The sequence below is a fragment of the Sminthopsis crassicaudata genome, chromosome 2 (assembly GCF_048593235.1).
Source record: "Sminthopsis crassicaudata isolate SCR6 chromosome 2, ASM4859323v1, whole genome shotgun sequence".
NCBI classification, from domain to species: domain Eukaryota; kingdom Metazoa; phylum Chordata; class Mammalia; order Dasyuromorphia; family Dasyuridae; genus Sminthopsis; species Sminthopsis crassicaudata.
In genome coordinates this window covers 591628872-591648281 of record NC_133618.1, presented here as the reverse complement: position 1 = coordinate 591648281, position 19410 = coordinate 591628872, and the positions used below count along the sequence as shown (strand labels likewise).

The window sequence follows — 19410 nt, the reverse complement described above, 5'->3', positions numbered from 1 at the left end:
AAAAATTCCAGTTAGTAATTATTTAATATGTGTTTATATGTTTTAACATTAGCTTGGTGTTAAAAGTTGGACTTCCAATATGAATTAGGAGCCAGTTTGCAATAAATAAGTGTTAGTATATCCAAATGTACTAACTAGAATAATCTTACTCTACAGCTACCTTAAAGATTCTTTCACAGTGGGTTTCCACAATCTCTGCAAATAATATTATCACAGAAAGTATAAGTTCCTTCAATTAAGGAATTTTCCTTAAAGTGTGGATAAGTGCATTGGAAATGATTATAGTACTTTTGGTTCCCAGATGAAAAACAAGATCATATCACCCAACAAACAGCTTGTGATTGAGAAGATCCAAGATTAAATATAAAGTCTTCTATTTTAAAATTCTTCTTAAGCTGGCCCCCTCTTGCCTCTGCAGTGTTCTTATACTTCCACATACTCTGCAATCTAGGGACATAGATTTCCCCTTGTTTTTACTGGCACAAAATGCTCCATCTCCTAATTCTGTACTTTTTCATTTGTCTGTTCCCCCATACATAGAATATACTCCCTATTTACTTCTAATTCCTTGCTTCCCTAGCTTCCTACAAGGGTCAAATTCCAACTTCCACAAGGAAGCTCAGGCTAGTCCATCTTGAGCTTTGTGTCTTCTAAGATTATCTCTAATTTGTCCTGTACATATCTTGTTTGTACATAGTTACTTGGATATTATCTTCCCAACTAGAATATAATCTCCTTGGAGCAGACTGTGCCTTTTTTTGTATCCACGGCACTTAGTACTGTGCCTAGTACATAATATGTGCTTAATAAATGCTTGTTAACAAACATCTCTTGAACTGCTTATAAAAACAGACCCAGTCAAGCAGTGGACCAGCCTCAGAGAAAATAACTCCAGATTCAGATTCTTGAGAAATACTTAAATCATGCAAGGAGAAGGAGGAAGAAAAAACTTCTCCCTCTTTCTCCTCTCTCCACCCTATTAAACTGATCACATCCCTGGGAAGAAGATGCAGGTAGAAGCCACAGCATCCAACTGAGAGCAGAGAGAAATTATGAAAATAAAGGATCACCTAAGAAAGCAGAAATTATGTACAATACTTAGAAACAAAAAGAACACCAAAGAAAAACATGAAAACAGCTAGATGTGGAAAGATAGGGGGGAAAGAGCTTCAACTGGTGTGACTTCATGCAACAAAGAAGAAGATAATAGAAAAATGGGTATCTATCCATTGAGGAAGACCTGAGTTCAAATTTGGCCTCCAATATTTACTAGCTGTGTGATCCTGGGCAAATCACTTAGCCTTGTGTGCCTCAGTTTCCTCATCTTTAAAACTGAGGTAATGGATAGCACTTACCTACCAAGGATGTTCTGTGGCTCAAATGAGATAATATTTGTAAAGCTATTAGCACATAGTAGATGCTATATAAATGTTGGCCATTATTTATTATTATTATCATTAGCTCTGGAGTCAAGAAAGGAATTCCATGGCATAAAACGTCTGGACTTATGAGTTACTCCTTTGACATATGTATCTTTCATATGATTCACCATGATTGGACTTGAACTCAATCTCCCCATGAACCTCTGTGTATTTAAGGGAGAGTTCAATCCAGTTTTTTATGGGCATATTTTTTTACCAACTACTTTTATTATACTATCTTAGTAAATACCTTTGCAAAAGATAATTGAGGCTACTGGATAATAAACTATGAGAAATACTTTAGTCAGAGACTATAAGGGACAGTACTAGAAAAAATCCCTCAGGATCACTTCTAGCACCTTGAGGAAAACAGTAATAAGCTACCAGCTGGGACCCTAGCCTTCCAATGCAAGTGGGAGTCAGGAAAGTGGACCAAGAGAGGGAGATAGAGCACCATAAAGAAAAAAAAACATGCCATATTACTGACCATTTTTCATTATGGCCAAAGAAAGGAGTGAAAGAAATATCTAAACTCATACAGTTCTCCTACAATGAGACAAGGGAATTGTTTTTCTTTTTATTTATATCAAATAGATACTATCACTCTGAACAGGTTCAACTAGAAGGAACACATTTAACCAATCTGTAAATGAGAAAATACATCATCTTCCTTACCCCCTACCTGTCATCCCCTTCCCCTCCAAAAAAGGTTTCATTTAAGCTTAAACGAAGAAAAATCACATAATTAACTTGCTATGCTATTCTTATAATAATTATATTACCATAATTTTAATTTAATTATGTTTTCTTTCCTCTTTAACTTTGTTTTGGAATATTATCCTGTTGGCAAAATGTTAATTCAATTAATCTAGGAGCTCAACTTTGATTTATTAAAGATATTGTGAATTACCTCTACATGAAAGGTTACATATTTTTATATTTATTGAACAATATAAAAAAAATTCATGGACATATGTAATTCATTACTCTTTTGATATTTGGCAAAAATAGAATTGAATAAAGATACAAAAAATCTAATTTCATTAAAAGTTACTTATTTTCCTCCTGTTAATTAATACAATTTGAAACTAATTTATTTATTAAAAACTAATTTATAAGTGACAATATCAGAAGTTTTTACACTGTCACTTAGCAAGAAAATCTTTAAGTATGACAGGAGTTTGTAATATGTGTTCAGTTAATGAAATAATTGTTTTTAACAATTCAATTTCTAAAATAATAGTTTTGGCAAAATAGTACTCAATAAAATGTTTTTATTCAATGCAATAAATACTGGGATAAAGTTAATATAATTAAAATGTGAAAAATATCAATCACTTTACATTTCATAAAGTGGCCATGATTATTCCAATTCTTAATACCTTGAAAACGTCTAGTCTGTCTTTATCCAAAGATAAACATTGTGTTTTACCTGTAAGAGTAAGAACATAATTGAGTATTCCTCTTTTCAAATAAGAATGGGTAAAAGACTATAATCAATTCTATTATAATGGAAGTAAACTAAAATACATACAGTTTTTGCTACAGTATCTACTTCCCCTCCCTCAATCCATCAATCTTCCATCCCAGAGAAGCACTTGAAGAGTACTCATTCCCTAGTGGATTCCCTATAGTAGAAAAGCTAGGTTACCATGGAACCAGCCAATTAATTTTGACACCTGCTTACTAAGATTGATCAATCATTTCTGATGTCTGTTTGCTAGGTTGCTATCCTACAGTTTAGAAAGAGATTTCTCAGGATAATTAATGGCTTGAGAATTTCTATTTAGAGACTTTCCCAGTGTATTAATCGTACTATAGTCTAATAAAACCAACCACCATTCTCAAAATGAAACCTTCATCAATGTAGTTACCATGTACTTTGTTTCAATCATTTTTTTCTTTTAAAGCTAATACTTCCTTTCCTATTATAAAAGACTGAGAGAAAGCAGGTTCATCTAAATTAACATGAGTATGATCAAAGATTTAGAAATGAAAGGGACTTAGAAATCATCTAGTCCAATCTTCTCATTTTATAACTTAAGAAAATTAGTAAAAAAAAAAGGGTTAAGTTCGTTACTTGTTCAAAGTTACACAGGCATTAGTGGCAGAAACTGGATATGAACCAAGAGCCTTTGACTACAAATCTAAAACTCTTTTCACTTTTCTATGTTGTCAAATTGGACCTGGATAAGAAAAGCATGCAAAAGTACTGGAAGTTACAATGAATATTCTTTTAAAAAAATTATAAGTGTGTTAAATCATTAGTTTATGAAATAATTTCATTTGTGTGCAAACATTTAAAATTCTCTTCATTTTAATTGTAAATTGAAAGAAATGATTGATAAATGGTATTATTTATGCCTGTTTTAATTTTATTTACTATCTTCTTTACTGACAGAGGCAACATCTGCTTGTGAAGTCACAAGCAGAGAGCTTCCCCACCCTATTTAATATCACGCCCCCCCCCAACCAGCTGGTCAACAATTAGCTCTACTGTTGTAAAATACAGCTGTGAGCTTCTCATAGCTGTGCAGATGTTTGTGCTCTTTAGATAGATGGAAAGGATCCACTACATCAAGCCAAATGTCCCTGAGTTATATAAGTCATTCACACAATTTTCATGTTCCTAGCTAAATAGATATTAGGAAATATATGATTTCTTCACTCTTAGCCTCAGCTGCCATTTTTATACCTTCTAAAACTCTGTATTACTTATCAGATAATAAAGTTGACTTAACTATTGTCTTAACTAAAATCTGAGGAATAATTAAACCACTTGTTCTAAAGGAAAGAAAGCAACAAGCAAATGCTGAAAATAAAATTCAATAAAATGTTAATTTCCTGATCTGAAACTGAATAGTTCATTTAATTTTCTAACAATCTTGATAAGCCTCTCAAGATAAGAAATCTGTATTTTGCCTATTTTGTCTATTTTAAAAGCATATGCCAAATATATGTTCTAATCTATATTAGATAAAAAAAAAAAACAACAACAAAGAACTAACTGAAAACTGGCAGACCCTAACACAATACCCATAGCTTTCTTCTAAAATGAAATTGACATTTAAAATGTCATATTTTTCATATTAAGTTCATAATCTATTCAGAGGTTTCAAAAATTTGTGAATTCCTTTTTAAAAGAACAATTGGCATTTTTTTTTTATAGTCAAAAGGCCTGGGGGAGAGAGGGTAGGTGAAGAGAACAGAGCTAGGAACTTAAAAACTGCCTCCTTCATATATAAGGGATTGATCTGTTCCTAGCACTGATTATGACCTAGTTATATGGTATTTCTGCTTTTCCAACATAGCTAACAAATAGAAACTAAAAGGAGTTTCACCTGGATTATTTCTCTTTCATTCATAATAATGACTAGCGTTTAGTTTTCCAGGCCACAGATTAACTATTCATTCCATATGCTCAACAAGAGCACTGAGCATTAATGAACTTTACAACTATCCATTCCAAGTTAAAACAGAAATTATAGTTTAATGGTTAATTTATTTGCTCTCTGTCCTTATGTGGGTTTTTTTCCCCTTAATTAAACTGTACCAAAGCAAAAGCACATAAAGTTTGAATGGCAAATTGTTCACCTAAAGTATATCTAAGAAATACCCTCGGTGACTCTTCACTTTTACAATTATCTAGAACAGTGACAGTAAAATAACCTTACTTTGGCTGGCGGTGGTCCGACAAAATTCTCCCACATAAACATAGTTCCTAAATTAACCAGATAGTCCCAATTCTCTTGGTTATTTCCATCTTTCTTTCACTCTCCCAAAGTCATCCCCACCACCACCACCATTCATGACATCCCTCAATCCGAAGTTCCCTTCAAAATACCGAAAGTGAGAAGGCACTTTCAAGACGGAGAAATTCAAACTGCAGGATTATTTCTCGTTGCGGGAGCTTGGGACCGGTGAGCTGGACATCCCCCGAAACAGGGTCCCCCAAAGAGCCCGCTCTGTCCTTGGCCTCTGTCCTCCACAGGCAATCCCCCCCACCTTCCTCCTCATCTTCCTCTTCCTCAGTTACACCTGTCTCCTCTTCACCTTGATGCAGCTGCTGATGCTGATAGTGCTGCCGCTCACCAGGGCACGGGCCGGTCCGTGCCCAGGTCTGCTGCCCCGCGGCTGGGTTGGGGGAAACAAGAACCGAGAAAAAGAAGACGGGACGGGACGGAAGGAGAGAAGAGGCGAGGCCTGAGCCGTGGGGGTGGAAAGGGGAAGGAGGAGGTGGCCAAACTACTTACTTGAACCTGCCCTGGCAGTGCTGACACTGGTCCCCCACCCAGCCCTGGTCGCAGAGGCAGGTGGCGTTGACACAGCGGCCCGAGAAGCAGGAGGAGCTCCTGTCGCACGGCTTGGAATGGGACACCTGGGCGTAGAGCACCAGGTAGAGAAATCCGTAGCCAAGCAGCCAGCTGGGGGCATCCAACAGCCAGGAGGAGGCGCCCCCGCCCCCGCCGGTCCGGACTCGCCCCACCGCGGGAACCGCGAGCTGCGGCGCCCCCGGCTCCATCATCGGCCACCCGCGGACCCCAAGGCTCCGCAGGAGGATTCGGGCCGGGGAGCCCCGGAGGCTGCCGCCGCTGCTGCTGCTGCTGCTGCTGCTGCTGCCGCTGCGGAGGCGGCGTGGGCGGAGGAGGCGGTCGCTGCCGTCGCCGTCGCCGTCGCCGTCTTCACCGGCGCCGGCCCCCGTCCGGCTCCCCCCAAGGACGGATGGAGCTCCGCTGCCGCCGCCGCCTCCGCTCGGCTCCCCCAAGTCCAGCACGGGCATCGCCGCCCCTACCCCCCGTCCCCCTCAGGCTCGTGACCTTGTCCCCCCGGGGGCGACCCTACGATAGATAACCGAGCTCGGAACGAAAGGAATGCACGGGATAGCAAGCGGAGGGCACCGCGGCCGTCCGCCACCGTGCCTTCACGGGGGACCAGATTCGGGGTATTCGGAGCTGGAGAGAGAGGGGCGGGGAGGGAGAGCCCAGCGCTCGCGGCTCCGCCTCGCCCTCCGCGCCCAGCCAACGGCCTCGCGCCGGATGGGGGAGGGGGGCGAGGAGGAAGGGGCGACCCAACGGGAGAAAGATCCAAGGGGGGGAGCGGGGTGATGGAGAGGCGGGGGTTAACCCTAAATAGCCGTTCTAATTGGAGAGCGTCCCCCCAGCAGCCATTTTCTCGTTCGTCCAATTAAAAGCGCCTAAGGATTGCCGGTTTTAGTCCGTAGAGCTCTCAGCCGCACCCGCTCCAATCTTTTCAAGGTACACCCGCTCCCCACGCACCAGCCCAACGCTTTGGTCTCTTCCCTCCGCCTCTTCCCAAACCACCCCCCCACCCCCTCCCTCCCCAGCTTCCAGGTCCTCAGACACCGGCCACGGTAGTGAGTGTGAGAGTGTGTGTGTGTGTGTGTGTGTGTGTGTGTGTGTGTGTGTGTGTGTGTGTGTGTGTGTGTGTGTGTGTGTGTGTGTGTGTGTGTGTGTGTGTTTCTCTGGCCCAGGGACTAAAGCACTAGAGGAAGCTGTGGTCCTCCGGCAAAGGATGCTTTGGCAGCTGGGGGAAGCTCAGTCTGATGCTTCTGATGGAAGAGAGAGAAGACTGAAGCTATCTTTCTCCCTAAGGTGATTTCTTTCCCCCTCCCAAAGCTCCTGACAATTGCTACTGCCGATTCTCATGGGACCTGGAAGGAAGATGCCACCACTTCCCTTTATCCCTTGAAGCTGCATCTCCCACTACTCTTCTCCGAATCCTGTCGAATATTTAGAGATGGATTGGGGGAGGGGGGTCAGAGCAGTTGTCTTGCAGTTTCAGCAGAAATAGTACACTCCAGGCTCAATGTCTAAAAGAAAGTGCACTGCGTTTCCAACTGCTTACCTGTTCTTTTCCTTTCAGCCGTCCCCCACGTGAGAGAGAGTGAGAGACAAACAGAGACAGACACAGATAGAGAGAGAAAGACAGAGACAGACAAAGACAGAGAGAGAGAAAGACAGAGACAAACAGAGACAGAGAGAAGCACGGGGAGGGGGACAAAGAGAGAGAAACTACAACACAAAGAGCTGAGCATGTACACCAGGAGAAAGTCTTAGGGGTATTGCAGTCAGAACCAAGAAATTGTAAGGTTCTCGAGGACAGAGAAGAGGGCACATAGTAAGAAACTGAAGAACTGAAAGGAAATGAAGGACAATGGAGAGGTATTTCTAAAGGGGGAAATCCCTTAGAATATCGTGGTGTTTTTACTACATACATCCCAGTAAATCCTCTTTTCCTTGGGCATTGCAATCAACAGGAGAGAAACTGGATTCCAACCGAGTCTGGCTGTCTCCACATCTCCACAAGGGTTAATACTCATCTTAATTTTACATTTCCTTCTCCATCTGAGAAATCATCGGATTGGGTTTGTGTGCGTGTGTATGTGTGTGTGTTTCCATGTTCACAGAAATGAGTTGAAGGAAGAAAGGAGCTTTCCTTCTGCAGCTGTAACTTTACTTCCATCTGATAGCTTTTCCAGATTTTATGACATCTGTTTAAAGTGCATGGTTTGTACTTTTGCACCTTCTCTAATAGGATATTTGGGCCCTTTCAAGAAAAGTGAGTTGTTTGTGGTTACCCTTCAGCATTTTTAAGATCCAATGCCAAATAAAAATAGATGGTACTTGTATGAAATCCACAGAACCCTAGGCAAGTCATTCCTGACCACAAAAAGTTTTAGCAGTAGTAAGTCGTAATTACAATACTAACAAAGTCACAATACTATATATCTTTGCTTTTATTGCTGAGCTCATAGGAAACACGAGAATACTTTAAATTGCCTTTTAGTTTAAAAAGTTAAATTTTAGTGAGTTTACTAAATAATTATCATTTATCAAGTTGAGCCCTACAATATATTTAACCTATGAGAATTGCAAGGGAACTAATGAAAAAAAAAAGTCAGAGGAAGGTGGTCAAGGTGTACCTGATCTAAAGCTATATTATATAGCAGCAGTCACCAAAACCATTTGGTATTGGCTAAGAAATAGACCGGTAGATCAGTGGAACAGATTAGATACAAAGGACAAAAAAGGGTACATCTATAGCAATCTAATCTTTGACAAACCCAAAGATACCAACATTAGGGACAAAAATTCATTATTTGGAAAAAACTGTTGGGAAAACTGGAAATTAGTATAGCAGAAATTAGATATGGATCCACACTTAACACCATATACCAAGATAAGATCAAAATGGGTCCATGATTTAAGCATAAAGAATGAGATCATAAATAGATTAGAGGAACAGAGGATAGTCTACCTCTCAGACCTGTGGAGGAGGAAGGAATTTATGACCAGAGGAGAACTAGAGATCATTATTGATCACAAAATAGAAGATTTTGATTACATCAAACTAAAAAGTTTCTGTACAAACAATATTAATGCAAACAAGATTAGAAGGGAAACAACAAATTGGAAAATATTTTTACAGTTAAAGGTTCTAATAAAGGTCTCATTTCCAAAATATATAGAGAACTGACTCTAATTTATAAGAAATCAAACCATTCTCCAATTGATAAATGGTCAAGGGACATGAACAGACAATTCTCAGATGATGAAATTAAAACTATTTCCACTCATATGAAAGAGTGTTCCAAATCACTACTGATCAGAGAAATGCAAATTAAGACAACTCTTAAATACCACTACACACCTGTCAGATTGGCTAAGATGACAGGAACAAATAATGATGAATGTTGGAGGGGATGTGGGAAAACTGGGACACTGATACATTGTTGGTGGAGCTGTGAAAGAATCCGGCCATTGTGGAGAGTAATTTGGAACTATGCCCAAAAGTTCTCAAACTGTGCATACCCTTTGATCCAGCATTGCTACTATTGGGCTTATATCCCAAAGAAATACTAAAGAGGGGAAAGGGACCTGCATGTGCCATGTTTGTGGCAGCTCCTTTTGTAGTGGGTAGAAACTGGAAGATGAATGGATGCCCATCAATTGGAGAATGGTTGGGTAAATTATGGTATATAAAGGTTATGGAATATTACTTCTCTGTAAGAAATGACCAACAGGAGAAATACAGAGGTTTGGAGAGACTTAAATCAACTGTTGCTGAGTGAAATGAGCAGAACCAGAAGATCGCTGTACACTTCATTGTTGTATGAAGATGTATTCTGATGGAAGTGGATATCTTCAACATAAAGAAGATCCAACTCACTTCCAGTAGATCAATGATGGACAGAAACAACTATACCCAGAGAAGGAACACTGGGAAGTGAATGTAAATTGTTAGCACTACTGTCTATCTACCCAGGTTACTTATACCTTTGGAATCTAATACTTAACATGCAACAAGAAAATTGTATTTACACACATATATTGTATCTAGGTTATACTGTAACACATGTAAAATGTATGGGATTGCCTGTTATCTGGGGAGAGAGTAGAGGGAGGGAGGGGAAAATTTGGAAAAATGAATACAAGGGATAATGTTATTTAAAAAATTACTCATGCATATACTGTCAAAAAAAATTATAATTATAAAATTTAAAAAAATAATAAAAGAAAAAAAAGGAAAAGAAAAAATATATATATATATATTTAACCTAAGATTTATGACTCAGAAGCTAGACTACTTTGCTCCATTTTTGCTAATAACTAAATAGGTGATCCAAGAAAGCAATTGAGAGAGAAGAAGGATCTTAACTGGTTTAGGGGAAGAGGATAGAAGTGTACATGCATATAATTATTTATAATCACTACTCCTATCCTCCAAAGAAAATAGGGGGTTAGCCCTCTCTACTACTTTAACCTTTTACCTTTTGAGAACACCATTCTTTTTTTTCTGTCCTAGATATTTATTTTTACCTGATTTCACCTGAAATAAACTTATAATAATAGACAGATATAAGATACATACATAGTAAATTTGGATGAATTCCAAAATGTCTGAATGTCTAGCCTTAAGCTAATGGTTCAATGTCATCATGGCAGGAGAGTTCCACTAAAGTGCTCATTGCTTTCATGCTTGACTGTATGACATTTAATTTTTTTTATTAATGACTTGAATAAAGGCTTAGATGGCAATCCTGTCAAATTTGCAGATTATACAAAACAGGGAGTGATAGTTTCATATTCCTATATGATAGATTTGAGGTTAGAAATAGTCTAATAGGTTCAATCTAGAAGATGAAATCTAATGGGGCAAGAAACCAGTGTGTGTGTGTGTGTGTGTGTGTGTGTGTGTGTAGAGGGAGGGAGGGAAGGAGGCAGAGGGAAAGAAAGAGAGGGAGGGAGGGAAGGAGAGAGAGGGAAAGGGAGGGAGGGAGGGAGGGAAGAAAGGAGGGAGAGAGAGAGAAGAGAGAGAGAGAGATCTTATTCAATCATGTACAACACTTCGTGATTCCATTTAGAGGTTTTTTGGCAAAAATACTGTCATTTCTTTTTCTAGCTTATTTTACAGATGAGGAAATTAAGTCAAACAAGGTTTAGTAACATGTCCAGTATCATACAGCTGAATAAGTATCTGAAATCAGATTTGAATTTAAGAAGTCTTCCTAACTCCAGGCTTAATACTATCTACTCCTCCACCTAGCTGCCCCATATAGTTTCATATTTCAGTTCAGAAAAATCAACCTCAAAAGTACATGGTGGTAACTATAGTGAAATAGTTTGTCAGAAAAAAGGTTTGAGCTTCACATGCTTTTGGGATTTAGTTTAGGGTCAGAATGATATAGCTGAAGGGTTCAGGCATCGTTGATTAGACCTTCATTCTTGTGCTGGAAGGGCAATGTACACCAAGCCTCCAGCTGACTTTTCTGACTGAATTTCTTCCCTAATATCCATGGACCTCTTTGTGTGGAGTTGGCTAGCAAAATGTATTTATTGTAGTTTCTTCTTGAATTTCTTAATTGGATTACTCTTCGCTGGAGTAATCATGAAAATTATGCTTTTCTGCTTTTTCTCATTGTCAATAACTATGGCTATTCTTAGAAGAGAAATTTAACTGGTTATTTTTTGTCACAGATATTAAAAAAAAACAGGAATAATGGGTGAAAATTGCAAGAGTAAGAAAGTAAAGTGGTTGTCTGTTGAAGCATCACATATAACTGAGAAAAGAAGGAAAGGGAAAGCTATATCTAATTGAATGAAGAATTCCATAGAATAGTGGGGAAAGATAATAAGATTTTCTTAAATGAACAATACAAAAACACAAAAGAAAATAACAGAATGAGAAAGGCGAAAGATTACCTCAAGAACATTTGATATATAAAAGGAAAGTTTCATGTAAAAAATGGACATAAAGACAAAAATGGTAGAGATTTAACAAAAGCAGAGGAAATCAAAGAGTATCAAGAATACACAAAAGAACTACAAAGCTTTACATTACCCAAAACTAGGGGTGGTAAGGTTACTAATCTAGAGCCAAACATGCTGGAGAATGAAGTCTGATGGACCTTAGAAAGCATTAATAGCAATAACGTATTGGAGTTGATGGAATTCCAATTGAGCGATTTAAAATTATAAAAAATGTTACTATTAAAGTGTCTCATTCAATATGCCAGCAAATTCAGAAAACAGAACAGTGATCGTTGAATTGGAAAAGGTCATGTTTTTATCCTAATCATTAAAAAAAAGGGCAATGGCAAGAAATGTTACCAAAGAAATACACTCACTTCACATGTCAGCCAAGTTATACCTGAGATCTTACAAACTGGGCTTTAGCAATATGTGAACCAAGAATTAGCTAAAGAGCAAGCTGTTTTTTGAAACGCAGAAGAACTAGAAACCAAATTGCCAATATTTGTTGCAGTAAGGAAAAAGCAAGGGAGTTCCAGAAAAACATCTGCTTCTACTTCATTGACTACACTAAACTCTTGGACTGTGGAGCATAATACAATATGGCAAATCCTCAAAGAGATGGGAATAACAGATCATCTTACTGAACTGATAAGTTTAACACTGGAAAAGAAGTATGACAAAGTCTTACATCATCAATTATTTACTTATATACAAAGTACATCATATATATAATGTTAGGCTGGATGAATCACAACTGAAATTAAGGTTTCCAGGTGAAATAGCAAAAATTTCAGATACATAGGAGACACCACTCTGATGGCAGAAAATGAAGAAGAATTAAGATGTCTCTTGAGGAAGGTAAAAAATTAAAGTGTAACAGCTGGCTTGAAAGTTAATTAAAAAAAAAAAAACAACAAAACTTAACATCTTGACTACTGACGCCATCACTTCAAATAGAAACAAATAGAGGCGAAAATAAATGGAAATAATGTCAGATTCATAGTCCCAGACTCAAAGATCACTTGAAAATGACAACAGCCATGAAATTAATAAAGACTTGCTCTTTGGAAAGAAGACTATGACAAATCTGGATAGCATATTGAAAAGCAGAGACATAACCCTGCCAACAAACCAGCTATGACTTCTATATGGCTGTAAGAATTAAATCTAAGGAAAACTGAGCACTATAGAATTGTCACTTTTGATTTGTGGTACTCAAGAAGACTTTTGAGAATCCCTAAGACAATAAAGAGGTCCAATCAATCAATACTTTATGAATTTAGTTTAGGCTACATACTGGAAGTTTAAATATTGAAGTTAAAGCTGAATACTTTGGCCACATGATGAGAAGACGGGATTTATTGGAAGAGATCCTAATATTGAGAAAAATTGAAGACAAAAAAAAGGGGACAGCAGAGAATGAGATGGATAAGCAGTGTCCTGGAAACAGTGAACATGAACTTGGACAGATTTCAAAAGATAGTGGAACTGAACTATTGATCAGCAATAAAACTTAGGCTTACTATTAGAAAATCCTTCCCAATGATTAAAGTTATCCATAAGCTGAATGGACAGCCTTAAGTAATTATAGGTTTCCCTTCATTGGAGGTCTTTGGTACATAACCATTTTGGTTAGACTAAAATGCCATTAAGCCAACTTTTCTCTGTGATGAAGGGAAGGGCAAACAATGGGTGATTTCCAGACTTGCATCCTCTTGGGAAATAAATTCCATAAATGATTACTAAAGTACCATGCCTTGAACTGGTAATACAATATATTCCTATAAAGCAATTCCTTCTCCCAAGGAAATAATTTTATTTACAATTTATATTACTGGGAAAATACAAATTAACATAAAGTAATTTCAAGAAGGAGACACATTAACAAATGTAAAGTTTGAAAAAGGCATCATAAAAGAGGTTAGTTAGTCAATACCTGAGCTGTTCTTTGAAAGAAACTAAGAATTCTAAGAAGTGAAAAAACACTCTAGCCAAAGAATATCATCTATGCAAAGGCAAGGAAGAAAAAGATGGGATGACTTTTTCCAGCATCTCAACTAGCCAGCCAATCTGACTAGTACAGGATTTCATAAAGGAGAATAGTATAAAATAAGACTGAAGGTCTGATATGTTATGGACCATATTATGGAATACTTTAAATGACAAGATAAGGATTAATAAAAAAAACTATCCTCCAGAAAACAGGGTAACCACTAATGAATTCTGAGTAGGGTAATAACATGGTCATATCTGTATTTAGGAATCTGGCATAGGAACTATAACTCAAATAAAACTAGAAATTGTCTTGTTGTCTGAAATATTCATTACATTTCCTACCATTTAATGTAAAAATATGAACTCCAGGGGGAAAGCTCTTTCTAAATATGTCTCACCAATATCTCAACATTCATGTCTGCCTTTTCTCCCATTCCCCTCCAGCCTACCAAAGCTTAAAATCAGCTCTATCTTCCTTACATCCAATGTGCTTGCAGATATATGGAAAGTTTCTTTTATTGCTCCAGCAAGGACTTTAAAAAAAAAAAGAAAGAGAAATTCAAGTGCTTAAATTTGTCAGTGATTACAAGGGTAATACATAGAATAAAGTGGTACCCCTTTAATAAGAGAGATTTCTAATCATCAGTACACTGCTTATAGCTTTTATTTTGGTAGTGGAGCTACACATTAAAAACAATATCATATGTTTCAACAGTAAGCTGAATTCTGAACTTTTTATTGGGGAAGTAATTCCTGACGACTTCCCATCCCTCATTCCCACAAGGAAAATCAATCTGGGCTTCTTAGAGTTTTAAAACATTTTTTTCTTTCTAAAGATCTAAAAGTACTTCACATACATATATATATTGTCTCATTTTTCTTCACTAAATTCCCTGTAATGTAAAGTAATGCAATGAAGGTAAATGATTTTAAATGATCACATAGTTTATAGGGCTGGTCTAGGAATGTGGGTTTCTTGATTGCTAATCAATTAATCAACAAGCATTTATTTAGCAAGATACTTTGCTACTTGCTGGAAATACAAAAACAAAGGGAAACTCTAGTAAAGGGTGCCGCATGAATATAGACAGTTAATATATTGAATAAGGAGTAAAGTGGGGCAGAGGGCAGATCAAAGAACTCTAGGAATATTTGTAAATGGAGACAATTAACTTCCTAATAATAGTCTTCTGTTAAAAAAAAAAAAAAACCTTTACTTGCTCCTCTTTCCCTTTGGAATAAAATACAGGCTTCTTAATCTGGTTTTTTAAATCGCCAAAGTCACATTCCAATCTACCCCTCCACCTTTATGTCATTAAACTTTACATTTAATACAACTTTCCTTCTCAAGGAACAGAAACACATCTTTATGTTACATCTAATTTTACAGAGTTTATTGATAATTTACAAACCAATGATGGTGTACACCTGTGGGTGTGCACATACACACACACACACACACACACACACACACACACACACACACACACAGATGTAAATATATGCCAATCCATTCCACTAGCTACTCAATCTCAGTTGTCCGTTTTATTCCTTGACTGGTAAAGCAACATATGTAATAGATCCAGCAGGAACCTGTCCAGTTCCAGATTAGGTCTAAATGATAATGGTAGTTAACAGTCACACTGTTTTATATTCAGGAGGACAAAAAGAACTGAAGACTTTTTTTAAATACAATGAATTCCAGACTTTCAAATCCATCAATAATGAGTAAGCAAGATAAAAATGTACAAAGATTTTGTTAGTGTTTCTTTGGAGGAGGAAAACAGAAGAGAAAAACTTTATTCATGAAGCTATCACCCTTTTTAGCTGTTTCTGCCTACCTGTCCAAACAGCGTCATTCCCATTCATACACTCTACATTCCTAGACAGACTAGATTGCTTTCTGTTCCCTGAATTTCACAAACAACATTCTGCCAAATACCTTTTCTCCTTACCTTTAGTTTACAGAATCAGCATCTGCCTTCATTTTTTAATTCATATAGCACTTCTTAAGGCTTTTCCTGGTCTTCTTCTTCCCTCAGTCAGAGAGAGTTAGTAGTCACAATGCAAAGAGCACTGGAACTAAAGTGAGGAAGATTTAAGTTCAAATTCTACGTCAGACACTTACTATGTAACACTCTAGGTAAGTTACTTAACTTCTGTCTGCCTTGGTTTCTTCAAATGCTAAAATGAGAATAGTAGCACTTAAACTTGCAAGATTGCTATAAAGATTAAATGACATATTTGTAAAGCACTTAGCACAGTACCTGGCATGTAGTAGGCATTATATGCATGCTTATTTTCTTTGCTTCTTTCTTTCCACATCACCACTACTTGCCTCCCCCCCCAAAAAGATACCTTGACTTGTTTCATAGCATTCCACTTTTACATATGGGTGTCTAAATATCTGAGGATTTTTAAAAATTTCATTTCATGATGCTTAGTGACTGCTGTTATTATGTGATAGATAGATAGAAACTCAATAGAATTTAGTGAGGAAAACTTGTTTTTTTCATTAATGAATAAAGGGTGGTGGCAGATCTATTGATCTTTTTATTGATACATACAAATTTCCTTTCTCAGTTGCTTTATTTTAGAATGGCCTATTTTCCAATTGTTATTATTATTTGTTCTTTGTGTTAGAGTAGAGGCTATGTGGAAGCATCTGAATTCGCAGAATAATGAGCACTGAAGATATGACAGCAGAGAGAAATACAAACATTCACACAAAGGCATCCTTAGTAGACTTAGCTTTTTAAAAGGCAAAAGCTTCAAAACACTGAAAGAGAAAAAAGAGTTCACATAGATAAGAAAATGGAACATCAGGAAAAATGTACACATCAGGAAAAATATACACATAATTCTTTTCAAAATATATTAATTTTACATCTGTCTCACAAAGTGGAACTATCTAATTCAGTCTAGAATAACATTGTGCACTCAGCCTCTCCTTAAAGAATTATTGATGATGATCTATTTATGAGTGTAAAATCATTTATATAAGTAGTGAACAACTATTTCAAATCTAATAGTAATACTATTAGATCTCTCTGTCTCTTTGTCTCTATGTGTCTCTCATAAACACACACACACACACACACACACACACACACACGAAAAAAGGAATAAAGAAGACTTAAGGGAAAGAGAAGAAGGACCTTAATACCTAAAGGAAAGATTTGTATGATCACATTCTTACATACATCTTTACTTAATTCAAAATGTATGTTTCCATTCCTTGTTGTAGCAGCTTCACCCATTTAGATACTTCTCTCCAGTAGATATAAGGTTAAAGTTCTATGGCAGTAGGAGTGTCTCTGCTTAACTAACACTTCATGGGGAAAAAAAAGGAATAGAAGGCTTTGTAGGAAAAGAATTTTCTTTCAGTTCAGTTAATCACAAGTTCAACTTAACCATATTAATAATAAGGGAGGAAAGGAATCACTACACTGTTTTAATGGCAGAATTTATAATTGTTTTGTTTTCAATAGATTTTAACAAATGTCGTTAGTTAATAATCTGTGCACTCCATTGTCTTTTCTTAAAATGAAAATGGAATGATTTTAAGAGGCATCAGACACACAACAATGGGTGTAAATGAAAATACAAAGGAGTATAGCTGTAATTTCACAAGATAAAGAGCAGTGTTTTGACTTTAAGCTGCAATCCAGTATGGGCTACACCCAGACTCTTGAGTGATCTTCAGTAGAGATGGATCAAGTAGAATGTTTATAAACAAGCCAACTCATATAGTTTTTCCCCCTTCTTTTTTATTTTGTAAGTGAAGAGACTGTCATTTTGGGGAGAATAGAAGTGTCTGAATATAGAATCTCCACAAATATGAGCTTTCATCCATTTTTCTAGAGATCCTGACACTAACAGGAAAATATGCTAAGATTTGCAAGAAAAAATAGCTTCTCAGTTCTTAAATGAGAATTATTGTTTCGAACTAAGAAAGACAAGAAATGAGTAGGGTAGAGAAATCACATTGCATTGTACTTTAAGGGCAAAAAACAAACTAAAAAAACAGTCCCCAAAAAACACAACCAATGCTTGCAGATGAAAGCCAGGCCCCACAAATCCCGATAACATGACATCCTCTTTATTAAAAACATCAGTCTTGGATGACTCTAAGCACAGTGATTTTGAAAATGTATACTGGTAAATTAGAACCACGTTTACGATTCTTCCTATTGCAAGTCCTTCACCCGTATCCTTCTGTGAGGATGATGTGAAATTTTCAATTAAATGAGGCAAATCAACATGAGCATTGCTGATTTTAGCATGATAGCCCCAAATTTTCCATTAAAGATAGCTGTTTAAACTGTGTCTATCAGGGCATTAGAAGGACAGGCTTCCTCTATAGAAAAAAAAAAAAAGAAAAGGAAAAAGAAATATATAAGTGAACATTGCAGATAATAAAAACCCTTTTGTGATCCACTTCATAAGATTGTTGTAAGGAAAGTGTTAACCCTACTCTTTGGTCCTGAGGGGTTATAACATCACTGATATTGTATATTGACCCAGAAACCACAGCATTAACATCTTCTACAAAATAAAAATCTAAACTTATTGTCTATAGACAAATTCAAGGCGTGAAAGAAATCTTATGAAATCATGGATGGTTTTTTTGCCTAATACATATGGAGAGATAAAAAGGTAATGCTTACTTCTCCCGAATACTCTTTCTGTGAAAAAGAACTAAAGCAAAGTGAACTAACTGAAGCAAAACTAGAAATATTACGAGCTCCAGAAAGTCAAAGACTACTTCTGTCAAGGAGAATTTCTTTCCGGATATGTAACCTGGTCCTGGGCAATCCACATATTTACCAATCCAGGAAGTTCCATAGGGAAGTTGTAATGATTTGCTCTGAAAGCTCCCTGATGAGAGAGGAAAGACAGAGAGAAAAAGGAGGAGTGGTGAGACAAAAAGGGAAAGACACACAGAGATGGCAAGATCATAGGAAAATATTGAGCAAAGTTGTGTAAGAGGAAAAACAATGAATTTGGATTCAGAAGACCTGGATTTGCTGCTTGCTGTCCATATGTCCTTAGCTGTCACTCAGCTTCTCTGATCCTCAGATTCCTTATCTGTAAATTAAAGATAATAACACTTACCCTAACCATCTCACAAGACTATTGTGAAGAAGCTTTTGTAAGCTACAAAGGCCATTGTGAATATAAATCATTACTCTTATTATTAATGTCAGCAATAATAATATTGTTTCCATCTCATATGAAAATAAACCAACCATAAGAAAATGGCAAGTCAGTATTAGTTCAGCCTAAACCAATATATCATGTAATTTCATCAATATCTATTGGGTGACTATTATGTGTCCAGGGTACATTAGGGCTTTGTCAGTCCATGACAGCAGTCATCAGCAGAACTAGCATTAGGATAAATTATGAAGTAAGGAAAGTGTTTATTGCAGTGAGCCAGCATAGCTTCATCAAGAGCAGGTCATGCCAAACTAACCTCATTTCCTTTTTTGATGGGCTCACTAGGCTGGTAGATCAGGAGAATGCAGATACAACTACATTTTAGGAAAGTATTTGACAAAGGCTATTCAGATGGAAAAGATCAAGAGATGTGGACTGGATAATAGAATAATTAGATGTATTCAGAAATGATTAAATGGGTAGAATCAAAGAAGAGCCATTAATAATTCAATGTCACCCTAGAAGGTGCTCTCTAGAGGGAGTTAGGGTTCAAGGAT

The 19410-nt window shown here is 37.1% G+C and overlaps 1 protein-coding gene across 5 annotated transcripts in view; it reads right to left on the bottom strand.

The window, feature by feature from the left end:
* ATRNL1 (attractin like 1) overlaps nucleotides 1-6632 on the bottom strand; it is a 1155405-nt gene extending 1148773 nt beyond the window's left edge. Inside the window, exon 1 of one of the 5 annotated variants that reach the window (XR_012487055.1) lies at nucleotides 5675-6625. Coding sequence is in view for 4 of the 5 variants with exons in the window: in XM_074295693.1 (XP_074151794.1) it covers nucleotides 5675-6201 (527 nt within the window). In the remaining variant the exon portion in view is untranslated. Of the gene's footprint in view, nucleotides 1-5674 lie in introns of all 5 variants that reach the window. The other 4 variants (XM_074295693.1, XM_074295689.1, XM_074295690.1 and 1 more) reach the window with 4 other exon arrangements.
* Nucleotides 6633-19410: the final 12778 nt, after the last annotated feature.